This window comes from Octopus sinensis, linkage group LG21, assembly GCF_006345805.1.
Source record: "Octopus sinensis linkage group LG21, ASM634580v1, whole genome shotgun sequence".
NCBI classification, from domain to species: domain Eukaryota; kingdom Metazoa; phylum Mollusca; class Cephalopoda; order Octopoda; family Octopodidae; genus Octopus; species Octopus sinensis.
Window position 1 is genome coordinate 18,124,574 of NC_043017.1, and position 21,079 is coordinate 18,145,652.

At 35.3% G+C, this 21,079-nt stretch overlaps 1 protein-coding gene and 1 pseudogene across 3 annotated transcripts; one reads left to right on the top strand and one right to left on the bottom strand.

The window, feature by feature from the left end:
- Nucleotides 1-20,502, top strand: part of LOC115222784 — a 30,013-nt pseudogene extending 9,511 nt beyond the window's left edge.
- On the bottom strand, nucleotides 3,251-12,061 carry LOC115222844 (zinc finger protein 239-like). 3 transcript variants are annotated; one of them, XM_036511785.1, is made up of 2 exons: nucleotides 8,443-8,697; nucleotides 3,251-3,654 (listed from the first exon to the last, which is right to left on the bottom strand). In XM_036511785.1, exons 1-2 carry the CDS (start codon nucleotides 8,599-8,601, stop codon nucleotides 3,292-3,294), a joined length of 522 nt encoding a protein of 173 aa, XP_036367678.1. In that variant the 5' UTR covers nucleotides 8,602-8,697; the 3' UTR covers nucleotides 3,251-3,291. The 3 variants fall into 3 exon arrangements, with proteins under 3 accessions (XP_036367678.1, XP_036367677.1, XP_029649045.1); XM_036511784.1 differs by lacking the exon at nucleotides 8,443-8,697 and adding an exon at nucleotides 12,024-12,061 and having other exon boundaries at nucleotides 3,254-4,267; XM_029793185.2 differs by lacking the exon at nucleotides 8,443-8,697 and adding an exon at nucleotides 4,967-5,388 and having other exon boundaries at nucleotides 3,254-4,267.
- Nucleotides 20,503-21,079: the final 577 nt, after the last annotated feature.

Consider the following 21,079-nt stretch of genomic DNA (forward strand, 5'->3'; position numbering starts at 1 on the left):
TTGTTTTGAAATTTTATACGGCTAAATATTTTGTCCCTATTGTCCACTCATCAGCATCGTCGTTTTAACATCAACTTTTCCATACTTTTCTATGGGTCAGATGGACATCATTGAGGAAGATTATCTACAGCTTGAGGCTCTCCCTATGCCCAACCCACCCTCTCCTCAAGCAAGGTAACCTTTTCCCTTCATTAGTGGCATTTTGTTTGTCTCTACGTTCTGAGTTCAAATTCTGCTGAGGTTAACTTTGCCTTTTATTATTTCGGGGTCAATAGAATAAGATGCAGTTGAGCAGTGGGCTGGGGCTGGAGGGATGTCAATGGTATTGACTGAAAATGAAACAAAAGCAATCCATAAAAAATATGAAAATTGACTGGGATATCCTAAGTAAGAGCAACAAATATGTAAATAAATAATCTATTAAATAATCTGTTCGATAACCCGTTGGTATTTCGTTTTTATCTAATGAGAAATTTAATTTTTAATAAAAACGTTTTAACACTAATAACAGAGTTGTTAAACTGACTTGGAAAAGCCTACAAATAAATATATATAATACATGATGTGTATTTTTATGTAGGTGTGGTTATCTTGTCAGAAGCTTTCTTCCCAACCACATGGTTATTGGTTCAGTCCCATTGCATGACACCTTTGTCAAGTGTCTTCTACCAGAGCTTTGGGCTGTCAAAAGCCTCTTCAGTGGATTTGGTCGAAGAAAACTGAAAGAAGTTCATTGTGTGTGTATATATATATATATATATGTCTGTGTGTATGTCTTTTTTTCCACCATCACTACTTGACAACTGGTGTTGGTGTGTTTACATCCCCATAACTTAGCAGTTTGGCAAAAGAGATCATTACAGTAAGTACCAGGCTTTAAAAAAAAAAATCCTTATTTTGATTCATTCAATTAAAGTTCTTCAAAGCAGTGCCCCAGCATGGCCACAGTCTAAAGAGTGAAACAAGTAAAAGATGGAGGATAAAAGATTGTTAACAATAATTGCTGTTGGTTACTTTGTTGACCAACAGGTTTAAAACCCCTTCGCCAGTGTGATCCAAGCACTGGAAGAAGTGTGTGGAGCATGAGGACTATATTGAAAACTAAACCTCATTTGGGCAGCCAATGAAATTTTCAGCCGACCCTGATAGGTCCATTTCATGAGATTTAATAAATGACTTTTTAAGTATTTATTTCATTTTTATATTTAGTTTGCAAGATTCTTCATGTGAATTCGCTTGTTGAAACGTGTGTTTGGAGGATCATAATGTCAATAATAATAAACATATGCACTGCTTCACAGACAGAGCCACAAGTTTCCTCTTAAAATTAATGATATTGGAGAAAAGTTGTCAAGTTTATATGATACGAATAAAGGGATGCTGTCAGTAAGGTGAGGGTTGGCAACAAGTACAGTGAAGAATTCTGGGTAGAGGTAGGGGTCCACCAAGGTTCAGTCCTCAGCCCCCTCCTATTTATCATAGTCCTCCGGGCAATAACAGAGGAGTTCGAGACAGGATGACCCTGGGAGCTCTTCTATGCTGACGACCTTGCTGAGTCACTATCAGAACTAGAGAAGTTTCAAGTGTGGAAACAAGGATTAGAATCAAAGGGCCTTAGAGTCAACCTAGCTAAAACCAAAGTTCTAAGTAGGAAGGCAGGCAAACCACAAATCCCTTCAGGTAGAAACTCTATAAGATGTACCCAGTGTAAGCTATGGACACATAAGAGGTGAAGCAATATCAAGGGAAGGCTAACCGGGAAGATAGTTTTTGTATGTGGCAGATGCTCAGGAGAAATAAACACTGAAAATCTGCAGAGAACAACTTCCATCATTTTCCGAGGAGAAAAACTAGAAGTAGTTGATAGCTTCCATTACCTAGGTGACCAAGTCAGTAGCGGAGGAGGGTGCTCTGAAAGTGTAGCTGCTAGAATAAGAATAGCCTGGGCAAAGTTCAGGGAGCTCTTACCTCTGCTGTACGAACAGCCATGCTACATGGCAGTGAAACATGGCCATGACTACTGAGGACATGCATAAGCTCGCAAGGAATGAAGCCCTATGCTCTGATGGATGTGTAATGTCAGTGTGCATACTCGACAGAGTGTTAGTACCTTGAGAGAAAAGTTGGACTTAAGAAGCATTAGATGTGGTATGCAAGAGAGACGATTGTGCTGGTATGGCCATGTGGCGAAAATGGATATGGATAGCTGTATGGAAAAGTCCCACACCCTAACAGTTGAGGGAACCTGTGGAAGAGGTAGACCCAGGAAGACCTGGGATGAGTTCGTGAAGCATGACCTTCGAACACAGCCTCACTGAGGCAATGACTAGTGACTGGGACCTTTGGAAATATGCTGTGCTTGAGAAGACTCAGCACGCTCAAGTGAGACCATAACCTTGTGGCCTCTGCCAGGGCTGTAACCAGACAACTTATGCATACCTTTCCTTCATTGGTCACTAACCTTTGCTTGTGAAGACCTGTTGAGGCAAGTGAAATCGAGATTGAAATCAAATTCGATGACTGGCTAGTGGAGCGCTAAGAGTACCATACGAGTGTGATCATTGCCAGAGCAACAAGCTGGCCTCCGTGCCGGTGGCACATAAAAAATACCATTCGAGGGTGATCGTTACCTGCATTGCCTTACTGGCACTTGTGGCTGGTGGTATGTCAAAAAACATTTGAGCAAGGTCATTGCCAGTTCCGCTGGGCTGGCTCCTGTGCAGGTGGCACATAAAAAGCACCTTTTGAGCGTGGCTGTTACCAGTACTGCTTGACTAGCCTTCTTGCCGGTGGCACATAAAAGCACCCACTACACTCTTGAAGTGGTTGGCATTAGGAAGGGCATCCAGCTGTAGAAACTCTGCCAGATCAGATTGGAGCCTGGTGCAGCCATCTGGTTCACCAGACCTCAGTCAAATCGGACGTTAAACGATGATGATCCATCATGGCTGACCTAGTCATTTATTTTATTTTATTGACCTAACACCAAGAAAGATGACGGGATCTTTTCACTTTGACCGGCAGATTTTAAAAATAATTTCTTTGTAACTAAACACTTTTAAATTTCGTATACGGGTAGAATGTGTCACATAAAACATCTTTTTCTCTTGGTATTCTTGAGAAAATTCTGTAGTTTGTAAGCTATTTCTTGTTTAATTTCATCCTATTTCAGATGTTAAATGATGATGATGATGACCAAAAAGCAAAAGAAAACAAAATAATTTGATCAAGAAACATTGTTATACGATTTATTAGATTTTATTTGCATACAAGCTGAATTTTGATACAGAATCATGATGAATCACGATGAACACTGATATGTCTCTTTAGATGACATTTCTCAGCAAATGAATTACCACAGACACCACAGTGGAATAGTTTCTCTCCTGTATGGATGCATTTATGAGACGTGACCTGACCAGCTTGACTGAACGATTTACCACAGATGTCACAGTGATAGGGTTTCTCTCCTGTGTGAATGAGTTTGTGAGTAGTCAAATTACTACTTCCTGAGAATGATTTACCACAAATATTACACTGATATGGTCTTTCTCCTGTATGAGTCCGTTTGTGTTTACCTAATGCACTATTGACAGAGAATGATTTATCACAGACATCACAGTGGTATGGCTTCTCTCCTGTATGAACACGTTTATGTCTAGTTAAGTTAAAGCATATAGAGAACGATTTACCACAAATATCACAGACATATCGTTTCTCTTTTGCATGAATACTTCTGTGTACAGTTAACTCATCATTTCGACAGAAGGATTTACCACAGATATCACAGTGATGTGGCTTCTCTCCTGTATGAATAAGTTTGTGAGTTGTAAAGTTACATTTATAAGAGAATGATTTTTTACAGATGTCACACTGATATAATATATTCCCCTTCTCTTTCTTAATATCATTGTGGAAATTCATTCTTTGCTACTGTGTATTATATTGGGCTTTGTTTTCACACATTTCATTTTCCATCATTCTTTATCTCTCTCCATAATATAGATGCCTTTTTTTCTTCTGCTATATTTCCATCAACTGTGATCGTAATAAATATTCAAAGATGCTGCAAACTCCTTTGTAATCCAATTTTAATTAGAATATAAAATCATTTTCTACACATTCCAAACAGAAAGACAGAAAATTCAGCTATTAATCTCTATTTTTTGCTGGTAATCTTTTCCATCGAGTCTTTCTGTCCTCACAAGATGATAAATATTGATGGATCTCAGGCAAATAATTCTTTTACAGCATCATCATCTATATTCTGAAATAAAAGGAGAACAAATATAAAATATAGAGGATATTTCTATAAAAAGTAGACATTTTACTACATTTCTTATATCTTCTTGTTTCAGATTTTTGGTTTAAACTCAAGTAGTACTTCCCTTTATCAACCCAAAAAGGGTGAAAGACAAACCCAACCTCAATGAGGTGTGCAAAGAGAGAGAAAAAATGCTGCTAAGCATTATATGAGTCGATTATATTGACACCAGTACTTAGCTGGTACTTAATTTTATTGATCCCAAAAGGATGAAAAGTTTAAGCAAACCTTATAACACTTCATAACTTTTTCTGTTTTGGGAAATTTTCAGAAAACCTTTGTGAATTTGTGTTCTACACACAGGAATTCATGTGATTATGGAAAAAAAAAGGTTGATTTTAATTCAACCTTTTTAAATATTGGAAATCCTTTGAAATCCAAATTCGCAATGTTAAAAATATTCACACATATGCACAGCCTATTATGGATTCTGAATCAATGTACACTATGTAATCAATCATAACTTTTGTTGGTATTTTCAGAATTATTTTGTCAATTTGTGTTCTACACACTGGACCTTGTATAATTATGGGAAATAAATTTTTCAATTAAAATTTTTCCATTCTTCTTCCCACCCAATAATCCTCAAATTCAACTTAATCCATATCAAACACAGATGTTGTTTCTCTCTAGAATACTTACATGTTAATATAGAGCCAATGACGAAGATGTCGTGATAGATTCAAGTAGTCACAACTCAGACTGGGCAATGACAGCTTCAATATTTTACAACAAACCTTCGTTTAGGTTTTTCACATCGATATAATAAAGAAAGCTGTAGTATTATCTCTTCATATTTAATTAGCAATCATCTCTAATTAACTGGATCACCTAAATGTCTGTTATAAACTAAGGATCGGCTAAATTAGATCTGTCCTAGAAATTAAAGATGTTTATCAAACAATAGAATAATTTAGCTCGTCTTAACAATTCTCTCTCCGCTTTCAACATAAGTCTTTATATATATTCTGGTTTCCTTGAATTATTCTTTTATCTTCTAAAAGATGTAAATGCGAGCATTTCTGGTCCGTATTACTAAAAACGGTGTCCAAACATATATATACCTCAAAATGACATGTTCCATATACTTCGGTGTGTTTTTTTTCTTCTCGTTTTAGAATAAGTTTAGAAAGTGAAAATGAAAATAAATCAACCCTTAAGATCAATATTAGATTAATGATGAAATTACGATGTCATTTTTGTGTAAAAATATTACTATGTAAAGTGGTGAAGATAATTACTTTCAATTATATTTTTATGAGTTCATATTTTGAAATAAAAGGAATCAGGGATCTAATGCAGTTTTGCACCTCTGATGGAAAAATGCATTTTTTGATAATATTTTTCGGATACGTTTAAATGTCGGAGATTACGAATATGCAAAAAAAAAAATTAGATTCACCCCACTCCTACCAGCGAATTAAAAATTTTGAATTCGTTTACTTTCAAGAGAACGTCGCGAAATGACGAACATATGCAAATCGAAATTAAATATAGACAAAAACATTAAAGTAAAAAGAATTTGCGCTTTACTTGTGTTTGCCTTAAATAATCGTAAAACATTTTCATCCATTTATTTCTTTGTCTGTCTATTTATCCGTATCTGTTTATATCTATCTATCTGTCTGTCTGTCTATAAACATAACTTTATGCTTACTCACCGAATAAGAAAAATCAGAAATGTGTTTTTGTGTGACTGGGTGTGAGATCCGCCGGAGAGGCGGGGCGAAATTTGAAAAATCTAAAATTAGGGAGAATGGGAGGATCTTTTCAGTCTGGCGGCCAGATTTTAATAATGAAATTATTGTATACAGTGCTCAGGTGCACTTTGAAAATTCGGATGCTAGTAGAATGTATCACATAGAACAGGGTTTACTCTTAACGTTTTTGACAAAATTTTGTATTTTAGAAGCCTATGATCAAGACCTTTCCCATCCGTAACCGTTCCAAAGACAATGGGCGATCTTTCTTACTTTGGAGGAAATAAAAACAAGAACCAATGTAACAATACAAGAAAAAAAAATGTCCTCAAATAGTCTTAAAAAAACGACGATGGCCGCTAAGATATATTTTAGGATATTTTTTGTTTATCAACATTTATTAACATAATAGTATAATTTTATTAAATATTCTTTCTACACTTGGCAAAACATGTAAAGTTTTGTGGGGAGCAAGAGAGTCGATTACCTTGACCCAAGTGCTCAACTCCTACTTATTTTATCGATCCCAGAAGGATGAAAGGTAAAGTCGACCATGGTGGTATTTGAACTCTTAGAGGCGGACGAGATGTTGCTAAGCGTCTCCTAGCTGTGTTGGGAATAAGTTTGCTTCCCAATCATGTAGTTTATAAGTTTAATCCCACTGGAATCACTTTGGACAAGTGTCTTCTATAGCCCTAGGCCAACTGAAGCCTTATCCATGGATTTGGGAGAAAGAAATTGAAAGAGCTCAGTTCTCAGTCTCCTCTTCCTGTTCAGCATCCATTATCATCCTCCAGGCCATTACAGAGGAATTTAAGACCGGCTACCCCTAGGAACTACTATATGCTGATCATTTCACTCTCATGACAGAATCTCTAACAGAATTGGGTAAGAAATTCCCAGTGTAGAATCAAAACCAGCAATCACAGAGCCTTAAAGTTAACTTAGCAAAGACCAAAGTTCTAGTAAGCAAGAAAATAGACAATACTCTACCACCTTCAGGTAAATGGCCTTGCTTGATATGTAGGAAAGGTGTAGGCAGAAATTCCATGCAGTGCAAGCTATGGACCTACAAGCAGTGCAGTGGAATCACAGAATGGTTAACAGAGAAAGGAATGTTTGTGTGTGGAAGATGCACAGGAGACATGGGTAACTGACTATAATCAAATGCTCTGGAAGCTCTCTAGAGGTTGTAGAGAATTTCCGTTTCTTAGATGACCTACTCAGCAGTGGAGGAGGGTGTTCCAAAAGTGTAATTGCTAGAATAAAATGGGAAAAAAATTCAGAGAGCTTTAACCTCTGTTGGCAACCAAAGGTCTCTCTCTCTCTGAATGAAAGGAAGATTCTATGATGTTGTGTACAAAAAGCAATGATAGTGAGGTGTGGGCCCTAAATGTAGAGGACATGCAAAGATTAGAAAGGAACAAAGCTAGTATAGTCATTGCGTGGGCAATGTTAGGGCGCATGCATAACAAAGTGCTAGTGTATTAAGGGAAAAGTTAGACTTAAGAGGAGTTAGATGTAGTGTACAGGAGAGAAGACTGAGCTGGTTCAGTCATGTGATGTGTATGGATGAGGACGGCTGCATAAAGATGTACTGACCACTTAAAGTGGACGAAACTCATGGCAGAGTGAGACCTAGGAAGACATAGAATGAAGTAGAAACCAGTGGTAGAAACCTTACCAAATCAGATTGGAACATGGTGCAGCTCCCCAGCTTACTAGTTTTCAGTCAAACCGTCCGACCCATGCCAGCATAGAAAAACAGATGTTAAATGATGATGATGATGATGACCAAGAAGCAAAAGAAAAAAAAAAATTTGATCAAGAAACATTGTTATATGAGTTATTAAATTTTATTTCCCTACAAGCTGAATTTTCATACAGAATCATTATGAATCATGATGAACACTGATATGTCTCTTTGGATGACTTTTTTCAGCAAATGAATTACCACACATGTCACAGTGGAATAGTTTCTCTCATGTATGGATACGTTTATGAGACGTGACCTGACCAGCTTGACAGAATGATTTACCACAGATATCACAGTGATAGGGTTTCTCTCCTGTGTGAGTGAGTTTGTGAGTACTCAAATTACTACTTCCTGAGAATGATTTACCACAAATATTACACTGATATGGTCTTTCTCCTGTATGAATCCGTTTGTGTCTACCTAATGCACTATTGACAGAGAATGATTTATCACAGACATCACAGTGGTATGGTCTTTCTCCTGTATGAATCCGTTTGTGTTTACCTAATGCACTATTGACAGAGAATGATTTATCACAGACATCACAGTGGTATTACCCATCACCAGTAAGAATATATGTATGTCTAATTAAGTAACTACACATAGAGAATGATTTACCAAATATATTAATCATACGGTTTCTTTCCTGTATGAATACGTCTGTGAGTAGTTAGGTTTTCTTTTTGAGAGAAAGAAATTTTATGGATATCATAGTTGTATGGCTTCACTCTTGTATAAATAAGTTTGTGAGTAGTTGAGTTACTACTTCCAGACAATGATTTACCAGAGGTATCACAGTGAGCTGGCAGAAACGCTAGCATGCTGGGCGAAATGCTTAGCGGTATTTCGTCTGCTATTAGGTTGTGAGTTCAAATTCTGCCAAGGTCGACTTTGCCTTTCATCCTTTCGGGGGTCGATAAATTAAGTACCAGTTATGCACTGGGGTCAATGTAATTGACTTAATACCTATGTCTGTCCTTGTTTGTCCCCTCTATGCTTAGCCCCTTGTGGGTAGTAAAGAAATAGGTATCACAGTGATATGGCTTTTAACCTGTATGAATACTTTGGTGGTTAAATGACTTAACTAACCATCATAGAATGATTTACCACATATCACGCATGATATGGTTTCTCTCCTGTGTGAATACGTTTATGCTTCATTAAGTGGCTACTATCAGAAAATGATTTACCACATGTAACACAGTCATATGGTTTCTCTCCTGTATGAATACGTCTGTGTACAGTTAAAGTAGCATTCTGAGAGAATGATGTACCACAAATATTACACTGAAATGGCTTCTCTCCTGTATGAATACGCTTATGTCTAGTTAGGAGATTTTTTAGATAGAATGATTTACCACAGATATCACAATCATATGGTTTCTCTCCAGTATGAACATGTCTGTGAGTAGTTAAGTCACTTTTTTGAGAGAATGATCTACCACAGATATCACAGTGATATGGCGTATCTCCTGTATGAATACGTCTGTGTATAGTTAAATGAGAATTCGTAGAGAATGATTTACCACAGATATCACAGTGATATGGTTTCTCTCCTGTATGAAGACGCCTGTGAGAAGCTAAGTTAAAACTTGGAGAGAATGATTTACCACAGATATCACAGTCATATGGTTTCTCTCCTGTATGAATATATCTGTGTGTAGTTAAGTGACTCTTTTGAGAGAATGATTTACCACAGATATCACAGTGATATGGCGTATCTCCTGTATGAATACGTCTGTGAACAGTTAATTGACAACTTACAGAGAATGATTTACCACAGATATCACAGTGATATGGCTTCTCTCCTGTATGAATACGTTTGTGTACAGTTAGATCAGCATTCGTAGAGAATGATTTACCACAGATATCACAGTGATGTGGCTTCTCTCCTGCATGAATACGTTTGTGAATTGCTAAGTAACCGTTTCGAGAGAATGATTTACCACAGATATCGCAGTGATATGGCTTCTCTCCTGAATGAATACGTCTGTGAGTAGCTAAGTTACCACTGATAGAGAATGATTTACCACAGATATCACAGTGATGTGGCTGCTCTCCTGTATGAATACGTCTGTGACCTACTAAGGTACTGCATTTAGAGAATGATTTACCACAGATATCACAGACATACCGTTTCTCTTCTACATGAATACGTCTGTGTACAGTTAACTCATCATTTCGACAGAAGGATTTACCACAGATATCACAGTGATGTGGCTTCTCTATTGTATGAATAAGTTTGTGAGTTGTAAAGTTACATTTATAAGAGAATGATTTTTTACAGATATCACACTGATATAATATATTCCCATTCTCTTTCTTAATATCATTGGGGAAATTCATTCTTTGCCACTGTGTATTACATTGATTTTTTTCACACATTTCATTTTCCATCATTCTTTATCTTTCTCCACAATATAGATGCCTTTTTTTCTTCTGCTATATTTCCATCAACTGTGATCGTAATAAATATTCAAAGATGCTGCAAACTCCTTTGTAATCCAATTTTAATTAGAATATAAAATCATCTTCTACACATTCCAAACAGAAGAGACAGAAAATTCAGCTATTAATCTCTATTTTTTTGCTGGTAATGTTTTCCATCGAGTCTTTCTTTCCTCACAAGATGATAAATATTGATGGATATGAGGCAAATAATTCTTTTATGGCATCATCATCTATATTCTGAAATAAAACGAGAAGAAATATAAAATATAGAGGATATTTCTATAAAAAGTAGACATTTTACTACATTTCTTATATCTTCTTTTGTTTCAGATTTTTGGTATAAACTCAAGTAGCACTTCCCTTTATCAACCCAAAAAGGGTGAAAATTGTAAAAAAATATATAGGTTATGAGGAGTTACACAGGGTGCTGAAACCAGAATTTCACCATGAGTTGTCAAGTATGTATAGAAATAAAAGTAAATGGTGACTAAACAATGTTCCGAAATGACATTAAGAAATACAAACTTTCTCTTTGCGTTGATCTGAAGATATGGAGGAATAACGAGCATTGAAATGGAGTGTAGAAAGGAAATTACTGAAAGTATTAAGACAACAAAAGGCAATGTTAGCTAAAGCAAGTTTTTTAACTCACTATATTATATAGGACTACCATATAGGAATTAAAACAATATCGTTACTTTAGGGTAATTTCTTCTTTACTTCAATTTCTTTCCATTGTCTTTAAACACATCAAAACAAAAGAATGTAGTAGAAAGAGGACACGACCTATACAATGTAGATGTTGTTTCTATCAATAATACTTACATATTAATACAGAGCCAATGACGAAGATGTCACCATAAATTCAAGTTTTACAACAAACATTCGTTTAGATTTTTCACATCGATATAATAAAGAAAGCTGTAGTATTATCTCTTCATATTTAATTAGCAATCATCTCTAATTAACTGGATCACCTAAATGTCTGTTATAAACTAATGATCGCCTAAATTAGATCTGTCCTAGAAATTAAAGATGTTTATCAAACAATAGAATAATTTAGCTCGTCTTAACAATTCTTTCTCCGCTTTCAACATAAGTCTTGAAATATATTCTGGTTTCCTTGAATTATTCTTTTATCTTCTAAAAGATGTAAATGCGAGCATTTCTGGTCCGTATTACTAAAAACGGTGTCAAAACATCTATATACCTCACAATGACATGTTCCATATACTTCGGTGGGTTTTTTTTTCTCGTTTTAGAATAAGTTTAGAAAGTGAAAATGAAAATAAATCAACCCTTAAGATCAATATTAGATTAATGATGAAATTACGATGTCATTTTTGTGTAAAAATATTACTATGTAAAGTGGTGAAGATAATTACTTTCAATTATATTTTTATGAGTTCATGTTTTGAAATAAAAGGAATCAGAGATCTAATGCAGTTTTGCACCTCTCATGGAAAAATGCATTTTTCGGATACGTTTTATATGTCGGAGATAACGAATATGCAAAAAAAAAATTAGATTTACCCCACTCCTACCATCGAATTAAAAATTTTGATTTTGTTTACTTTCAAGAGAATGTCGCGAAATGACGAACATATGCAAATCGAAATTAAATATAGACAAAAACATTAAAGTGAAAAGAATTTGCGCTTTACTTGTGTTTGCCTTAAATAATCGTAAAACATTTTCATCCATTTATTTCTTTGTCTGTCTATTTATCCGTATCTGTTTATATCTATCTATCTGTCTGTCTGTCTATAAACATAACTTTATGCTTACTCACCGAATAAGAAAAATCAGAAATGTCTGTTTTTGTGTGAGACTGTGTGAGAGGTCCGTCGGAGAGGCGAGGCGAAATTTGAAAAATCTAAAATTTGGGAGAATGGGAGGATCATTTCAATCTGGCGGCCAAAATTTTCAATTAATTTTAAAAAAATAATAATGAAATTATTGTATACAGTGCTCAGGTGCACTTTGAAAATTCGGTTGCTGGTAGAATGTATCACATAGAACAGGGTTTATTCTTAACGTTTTTGACAACATTTTGTATTTTAGAAGTTGTTTCGTGTTAAAGTTGTCGTATTTGGGTAATTTTAACCAATCAGTGACGTGTATTCAGCTGAAGAAAATTACTCCTGCTGTTTGTGAACAATAACTTCCGGGTCCTTTAATAAAACTCTTCTTTAATAACCAGAGATGATTTTATAGCAAGATAAGTTTGCTGTATCAGGGTTGATTTGAGGCTAAATAACAACAAAATTATTACTGAGACAGACCAACGACAGAGCCTCTATGTGGTTGAATGACCTACTAGAAAATGTAGCCAAACTTTTTTATGTGCAGAATAGAAAAACCTCCGACACATTCAACCAGCATCCGAAGTTTCAAACTGTTTAGTTATTTTTAAAAATCTGTGACTTAGATTGAAAAGATCCGTAAAACTACTTTCGTACAACACTGGATATTAGCCATTATATGAACCTAGTTCCCATAACATCTATTTATTTAATACGAAAATCTGAATAGATTGAGCTAGTCAAAGGAATGCCATTATTTGGAATATAGATACTTGCTATCTTTTATTCTTTCAACTTTTCTTTAACTTTAGCTGCTTCATCAAACAGTGAAGAATAGCTCTGATTGTAATGGCTATGTGAAAAAAGGTGTTCCAGCCATGGCTATTTTGTCTTATTCTTTTCTAGAAGTAATGAATTCCTAAGCGAACATTATAAACTAATTTAAACTTGCATTCTTCTTATTTTTGAAGACGGAAATTTCATTTTTCTTTTTGTCAGGAAGAGTTGGTTGCTCTTTCTAGCGACCCGGAAGTTGTTATTCGCAAACAACAACAATAATTTTCTTCAGCTGAATACACGCCATTTATTTGTTAAAATTACCCAAATATTTTGGTAATTTCCCCATTCATCCCAGTGCATTGTCGGTCCCAAGTCCGAATTGTTCAGGTATTCCACTGACTCAGAGAGTCCAATGAATGTCTTGTCATCTTCATTGGATGAGTTCAGTTGTTCAGGTAAACGTTTCTATCTACTGTTTATCAATATAGAAGAAATGTAGTTGGATGTCTTCATATTAAGTTTCCTCTATATTTTACATCGTTTCTTTTTATTTCAGAATATCAAATGACATTGGGATACGAGAATGTTATTAACTTCAGATCCATCAGTATTTATTATGTTTTAACGACTCAATGTCATTTAGAACAGACGTCAACCTTGGTTACATAAGTATATCTATGGAAGAATTACTTTGATATAATTGCTCCGAACGAAAATTAATCGCCGTATACACAAGCTGATTTTATATTCTAATTGAACTTGGATTAGAAAGAATTTTGCGGCATCTTCGATTATAAAACAAATATTGTTTGAAGGAAATACAGCGGAAGAAATATTTCTTGGGAATGAAAAATAGAAAAATAGGAGAAATGAAAAAAGAAAAATAGGAGAAAAATATCAGCATTTTGTGGTGAGAGAAGAAACATTATGGAAGGTCAATTGTGTAAAAATGAAGTTAAATGTGAAACGTGGTCTGAAAGTATTGATTTTCCTAATGATAAAAAGAAAGAAAAAACATTATATCACTGTGATACCTGTAACAAGTCATACACTCACAAATGTAGCTTATATACTCATAAACGTATCCACACAGGAGTTAAACCATATCATTGTGATATCTGTGGTAAATCATTCCTTATCAAAGGTCAGCTTACTACTCACAAACGCATTCATACAGGAGAGAAACCATTTCCCTGTGATATTTGTGGTAAATCATTTTCTGAAAGTGGTCACTTAACTAGTCACAAACGAACTCATACAGGTGAGAGGCCATTTCAGTGTGACATCTGTGGTAAATCCTTTTCTGATCGTAGTTATTTAACTATACACAAACGAATTCATACAGGAGAGAAACCATATTCCTGTGATATCTGTAGTAGATCCTTCTTTGGAAGTAGTGAATTAACTAATCACAAGCGTGTTCACACAGGTGAGAAACCACATCGCTGTGACATCTGTGGTAAATCATTCTCTGAAAGTAGTGACTTAACTAAACACAAACGTATTCATACAGGAGAGAAACCATATCAATGTGATATTTGTGGTAAGTCATTTTCTGCAAGGTGCACATTAACTAACCACAAAATTGTTCACACTGGAGAGAAATCGTATCACTGTGATGTTTGTGGTAAATCTTTCTCTTTAAGTTTTAATTTAACTAATCACATCCGTATTCATACAGGAGAGAAGCCACATCATTGTGATATCTGTGGTAAGTCATTCTCTCGAAGTGCTACCTTGAATACTCACAAAAATATTCATACAGGAGAGAAACCACACCAATGCGATATTTGTGGTAAATTCTTCTCTCAAAAATGTAATCTAAGCACTCACAGAAATATTCATACAGGAGAGAAACCATAATAACATCTGTGGTAAATCATTCTGTGATACAAGTTACTTAACTAGACACAAATGTGTTCATACAGAAGAGAGACCATAGAACTATGAACTCTGAAGTAAATCAATCGCTCAAAAGAGTATAAAATATTTAAATAGATATTGTGTTTTGAAAAAAATAAAATCTCAGTACATGGGAAATTTTAACTTTGTTTTCGTTTTCAATAAATATAACACTTAAATACAACCATATATATATATTATATATATATATATATATATGTACGACAGGCACCTTGCCAACCCCCTTTGCTTGTGAAGATGTTGGGCAAGCGAAATCGAAATCGAATTGAACAGCCAGGATCCCTGGTCTGGTGGTACGTAAAAAGCACTATCCAACTCGTGGCCGATGCCAGCACCGCCTCGACTGGCTTCCGTGCCGGTGGCACATAAAATACACCAATCTGACCGTGGCCGTTGCCAGCCCCGCCTGGCACTGTGCAGGTGGCACGTAAAAAGCACCACTACATCACGGAGTGGTTGGCGTTAGGAAGGGCATCCAGCTGTAGAAACATTGCCAAATTAGACTGGAGCCTGTGCAGCCTTCTGGCTTCCCAGAAACCCGGTCGAACCGTCCAACCCATGCTAGCATGGAGAACGGACGTTAAACGACGATGATGATATATAATATATAGATATATAATATATATATATATAATATATATAATTCGAGACAAAACCACTATTTAAAACCAAACAGGAAAGACTTAATCAATACATAAAATTTATTTAATTTATATTAAAATTTTATGTATTGATTAAGTCTTTCCTTGTTTGGTTTTAAAATAGTGGTTTTGTCTCGAATTATATTATATAATATTTTACTATAAAATTGGATTTAACCCTAAATCTGATTTTTCCCTGTAATTTTGGATTCATTCCCTAATATTTATTATATATATATATATATATATATATATATATATATATATACAAAAATTTTTAATTTTGGACATGGGGTTTCCTAAGGTTTTGTGTCCACAAAGCCAATGATTTGTCGATAGCTGGTCATAAATTTTGGATCTTTTCGGTTTCAACGGCAGTTTTCAACATAATTTCTAGGTAACTAAAAAAATTAAACTTCGTATACTGGTAGAATGTGTTTATAAAACATCTTTTTCTCTTGGCTTTATTGAGAAAATTCTATAGTTTGTAAGGTGTTTGTTGTTTTTTTTCTTCAATTTCTGCAATTTCAACCAATCACGGACGTCTATTGAGGTAAAAAAAAGCATTGACGTAAAAAAACAAACTGATTGAGTTTATTTACATTTGTGAAGAAAAAAAAGATACCCTTACCCCATCCCCAACTCTAACCCAAAAACAGATTGAAATGCAATAGATCGATACTAGGGTGACAATTTCATATGACACCGCCAGAAAAAACTGCCGTTCAAACCGAAAAGATCCTAAATTTTCTACGTCAAGGATGTGAGGAAACGCTTGCAAGTCAAGACTTAAGTCTTAACATATATGCATCATCGGAATTTCGTCATTAATCTAATATTGATGTTAAGGGTTGATATATTTTCCTTTTCAAACTCTAAAATTATTCTAAAAACAAGGGGGGGGGGGGAAGCATATGGAACATGTCATTGTGAGGTATATAGATGTTTTGACACCGTTTTTAATGATGCGGAGAATAATACGGAACTGGAATGCTCAGATTTACATCTTTTAGAAGATAAAAAAATATATAAGGGAAACCAGAATATATATAAAGACTTATGTTGAAAGCAGGGAGAGAATTAATTGTTAAGACTAGCTAAATTATTCTATTGTTTGATAAACATCTTTAATTTCGAGGACAGATCTTGTTTTCAACTGACATTTAAGTGATCCAGTTAATTAGAGATGATTGCTAATTAACTATGAAAAGATAATACTGTAGCTTTCTTTAATATGTCGATGTGAAAAATTTGAATGAAGGTTTGTTGTAAAATATAGAAGTTGTGTTGAAGCTGTCATCGTCCAGTCTGAGTTGTGACTATTTGAATCTATCGTGGCATCTTCGTCAATGGCTCTATATTAATATGTAAGTATTATTAACAGAAACAACATCTACATTGTACAGGTCGTTTGTTTGGATGTGTTCAAAGATGATGGAAAGAAAGTGAAGTAAAGAAGAAATTTTCCTGAAGTAACGATGTTGTCTTAATTCCGATATGGTAGTCCTATATAATATAGTGAGTTAAAAAACTTGCTTTAATTACATTGCCTTTTGTTGTTTTAATACTTTTAGTTTTCCTTTCCACACCCCATTTCAGTTATCTTTATTCCGCCATACCTTCAGATCAACGCAAAGAGATAGTTTGTATTTCTTAATGTCATTTCGGAACATGTTTAGTCGCCATTTACCTTTATTTCTATACATACTTGACAACTCATGGTGAAATTCTTGTTTCAGCACTCCATGTAACTCCTCGTAGCTTACATATTTTCGTGAATTTGTGTTCTACATACGGGAATTCGGCAAAAGCAATTTTTAGAACATTTTTCGTCTCCATCCCCATAAATCCTAAAATTCCACTCTTTCTCGAATTAAATATAAAATCATAGTTTCAAAATACAGATAGTTCGATTCCTAAATTTGTTTCTGATTATAAGTTCAAAATAATTTTCAGACGAAAATGTGTGTGATTTAAGAGACATTTAGCTGTTGCTCTCGGCATATCCCAAGTCCACAGGGTACCTTCCTCGCTTTCTGTCACTCTGACATGTATTGATGTTTTTCAATACTTTGTCCCCATAAAAATATACAGTGGAATGATGATGCGCCCAAGGGAGGGTTTATCGCTGGGGGTTCAAGCAAAACAAAAACAAAAAACGTTTTGTAATTTAAATCCTTACACCCCTACCCTCCCATGCACCAAGCAGGTGTGTCTGTATTGTGTCAGAAAAAAAAAAACTTACTAACAGAAAAGTATGCTATTATTATAAATTCTCATTTACTTATAGGTGCAGACATGGCTGTGTAGTAAGAAGCTTGCTTTCTAACCACATAGTTCCAGGTTCAGTCCCACTGCATGACACCTTAGGCAAGTGTCTTCTACTATGGCCTCAGGCCCTGCAAAGCCTTGTGAGTGGATTTGGTAGATGGAAACTGAAAGAAGCCCAAAGTGTATACATGTACATGTTTGTGTGTCTGTGTTTAATTCCCTCCCACCCCGCCATCACTGTACAACCGATGTTACTATGTTTATGTCCCTGTAACTTAGCAGTTCAGCAAAAGAAAACGATGGAATAAGTACTAGGCTTACAAAGAACAAGTCTTGGTACCACTTTGTTCGACTAAAGGCGGTGCTCCAGCATGGTTGCAATCAAACAACTGAAATAAGTAAGAGAATGTGCCTTCTTTTAAATCCCTATGGATAAATCTCAGCAGATACTTCACACTCCCCAATACCTGTGTGATTGATATGCATTAGATCGAATTTGAGTATCCACAAGGATTATTGGGTGATAGGAGGGATGGGAAAATTTTAATAAAATACATTTTTGCACAGTTGTACAAGGTCTAATGTGTAGAACACAAATTGACAAAATAATTCCGAAAATACCAACAAAAGTTATGATTGATTACATAGTGTACATTGATCCAGAATCCATAATATGCCGTGCATATGTGTCAATATTTTTAACATTGCGAATTTGGATTTCAAAGGATTTCCAATATTTAAAAAGGTTGAATTAAAATAAACCTTTTTTCCATAATCACATGAACTCCTGTGTGTACAAAACAAATTCACAAAGGTTTTCTGAAAATTCCAAGAAACAGAAAATGTTATGAAGGGTTACAAGGGGTGCTTAAACCTTTCATCCTTTTGAGATCAATAAAAATAAGTACCAGCTAAGTACTGGGGTCAATATAATCAGCTCTCCCCATCCCCAGATTTTCAGGCCTTGTGCCTATATTAGAAAGGATTTTTCATTATTCTTAGGTGGGGAGTAGTCAAAATCCTTAGTCCATGCTTAGCAGCATTTTTTCTCACTCTTTACACATCTCATTGAGGTCAGGTTTGTCTTTCACCCTTTTTGGGTTGATTAAGGGAAGTGCTACCAGAGATTATGCCAAAAATTCGTCACAAATAAAAATAATGTAACAAAATGTCTACTTTTTATAGAAATATCCTCTATATTTTATATTTGTTCTCCTTTTATTTCAGAATATAGATGATGATGCCATAAAAGAATTATTTGCCTAAGATCCATCAATATTTATCATCATGTAAAGAAAGAAGGACTCTACAGAAAATATTACCATCAAAAAATGGAAATTAATAGCAGAATTTCCTGTCTTTTCTGTTTGAAATGTGTAGAAAATGATTTTATATTCTAATTGAAATTGGATTACAAGGGAGTTTGCAGCATCTTCAAATATTTATCAAGATTACAGTTGAGGGAAATATAGCAGAAGAAAAAAAAAGCATCTATATTGTGGAGAAAGATAAAGAATGATGGAAAATGAAATGTGTGAAAAAAAAGCCCAACGTAATACACAGTGGCAAAGAATAAATTTCCCCAACTATATTAAGAAAGAAAAAAGGAAAATATTATATCAGTGTGATATCTGTAAAAAGTCATTCTCTCATAAAAGTAACTTAACAACTCACAGACGTATTCATACAGGAGAGAAACCATATCACTGTGATATCTGTGGTAAATCATTCTCTGTAAGTAGTCACTTAACTACTCACAGACGTATTCATACAGGAGAGAAGCCGTATGACTGTGATATCTGTGGTAAATTATTCTCTGATGGTAGTCACTTAGCTACACATAAACGTATCCATAGAGGAGAGAAACCATATCACTGTGATATCTGTGGTAAATCATTTTCTGATAGTAGCCACTTCACGAAACATAAACGTATTCACACAGGAGAGAAACCATATCAGTGTGATATCTGTGGTAAATCATTTTATGATGGAAGTCACTTAACTAAACACAAACGTATTCATACAGGTGAAAAACCATATCACTGTGATATTTGTGGTAAATCATTCTCTGGAAGTAGTGACTTAACTACTCACAAACTTATTCATACGAGAGAGAAACCATACAACTGTGATATCTGTAAAATTTCTTTCTCTCAAAAAGGTAACCTAACTACTCACAAACGTGTTCATACAGGAGAGAAGCCGTATCACTGTGATGTCTGTGGTAAATCATTCTCTCAGCTTGGTGACTTGAACACTCACAAACATATTCATACAGGAGAGAGGCCATATCACTGTGACATCTGTGGTAAATCATTCTCTCAGAATGGTGAGTTAACTGTACACAGACGTATTCATACAGGAGAGAAACCATATGACTGTGATATCTGTGGTAAATCGTTCTCTATATGCAGTAACTTAACTAGACATAAACGTATTCATACAGGGGAGAAGCCATACCACTGTGATATCTGTGATAAATCATTCTCTGTCAATAGTGCATTAGGTAAACACAAACGGACTCATACAGGAGAAAGGCCATATCAGTGTAATATTTGTGGTAAATCATTCTCAGGCAGTAGTAATTTGACTACTCACAAACTCATTCACACAGGAGAGAAACCCTATCACTGTGACATCTGTGGTAAATCGTTCTGTCAAGCTGGTCAGGTCACGTCTCATAAACGTATCCATACAGGAGAGAAACCATTCCACTGTGACATGTGTGGTAATTCATTTGCTGAGAAAAGTCATCTAAAGAGACATATCAGTGTTCATCATGATTCATCATGATTCTGTATCAAAATTCAGCTTGTAGGGAAATAAAATCCTAATAACTGGTTCAACTGAATGTTTCTTGATCAAATTATTTTTTTCTTTTGCTTGTTAGTCATCATCATCATATAACATCCGTTTTCCATGCTGGCATGGATTGGACAGTTTGACTGAAAACTAGCAAGTCAGGGAGCTGCACCAGGTTCTGATCTGATTTGGCAAGGTTTCTATGGTGGGATGCCCTTCCTAACACCAACCACTCCAAGAATGTAGTGGGGGGGCTTTTTAGGTGCTATTGGCATCAGCCATGACTATGCTCTTATCTAGCTTGACAGGTATACACAGAATTGTATATCGCCAAGGTTCTTGGTCATCTGTCACTGCCTCCATGAAGCCCAACACTCGATTGGTGCTTTTTATGTGCCAGTCAGACAGCACTGGCATCGGCCACAACCACTTGGCTTGACAGGTCTTCACAAGCACAGCATGTCACCCAACATTGATGTAATTAGTAATTTTATAAACTTAAATCCTTAAAAATGTTTTAGCCTGAAGGCCGCGGCCATGCTGGGGCACCACTGCTGAATGAGCTACACTAATATGTGAATCCACCTCTGATACGTGGCACTTGGTCAACAAGGGTGTTTGATGCC

Excerpts from the sequence above, each read along its gene's own strand:
- LOC115222844 (XM_036511784.1), bottom strand. The coding sequence starts at position 3,924 with ATGAATTTCCACAATGATATTAAGAAAGAGAAGGGGAATATATTATAT.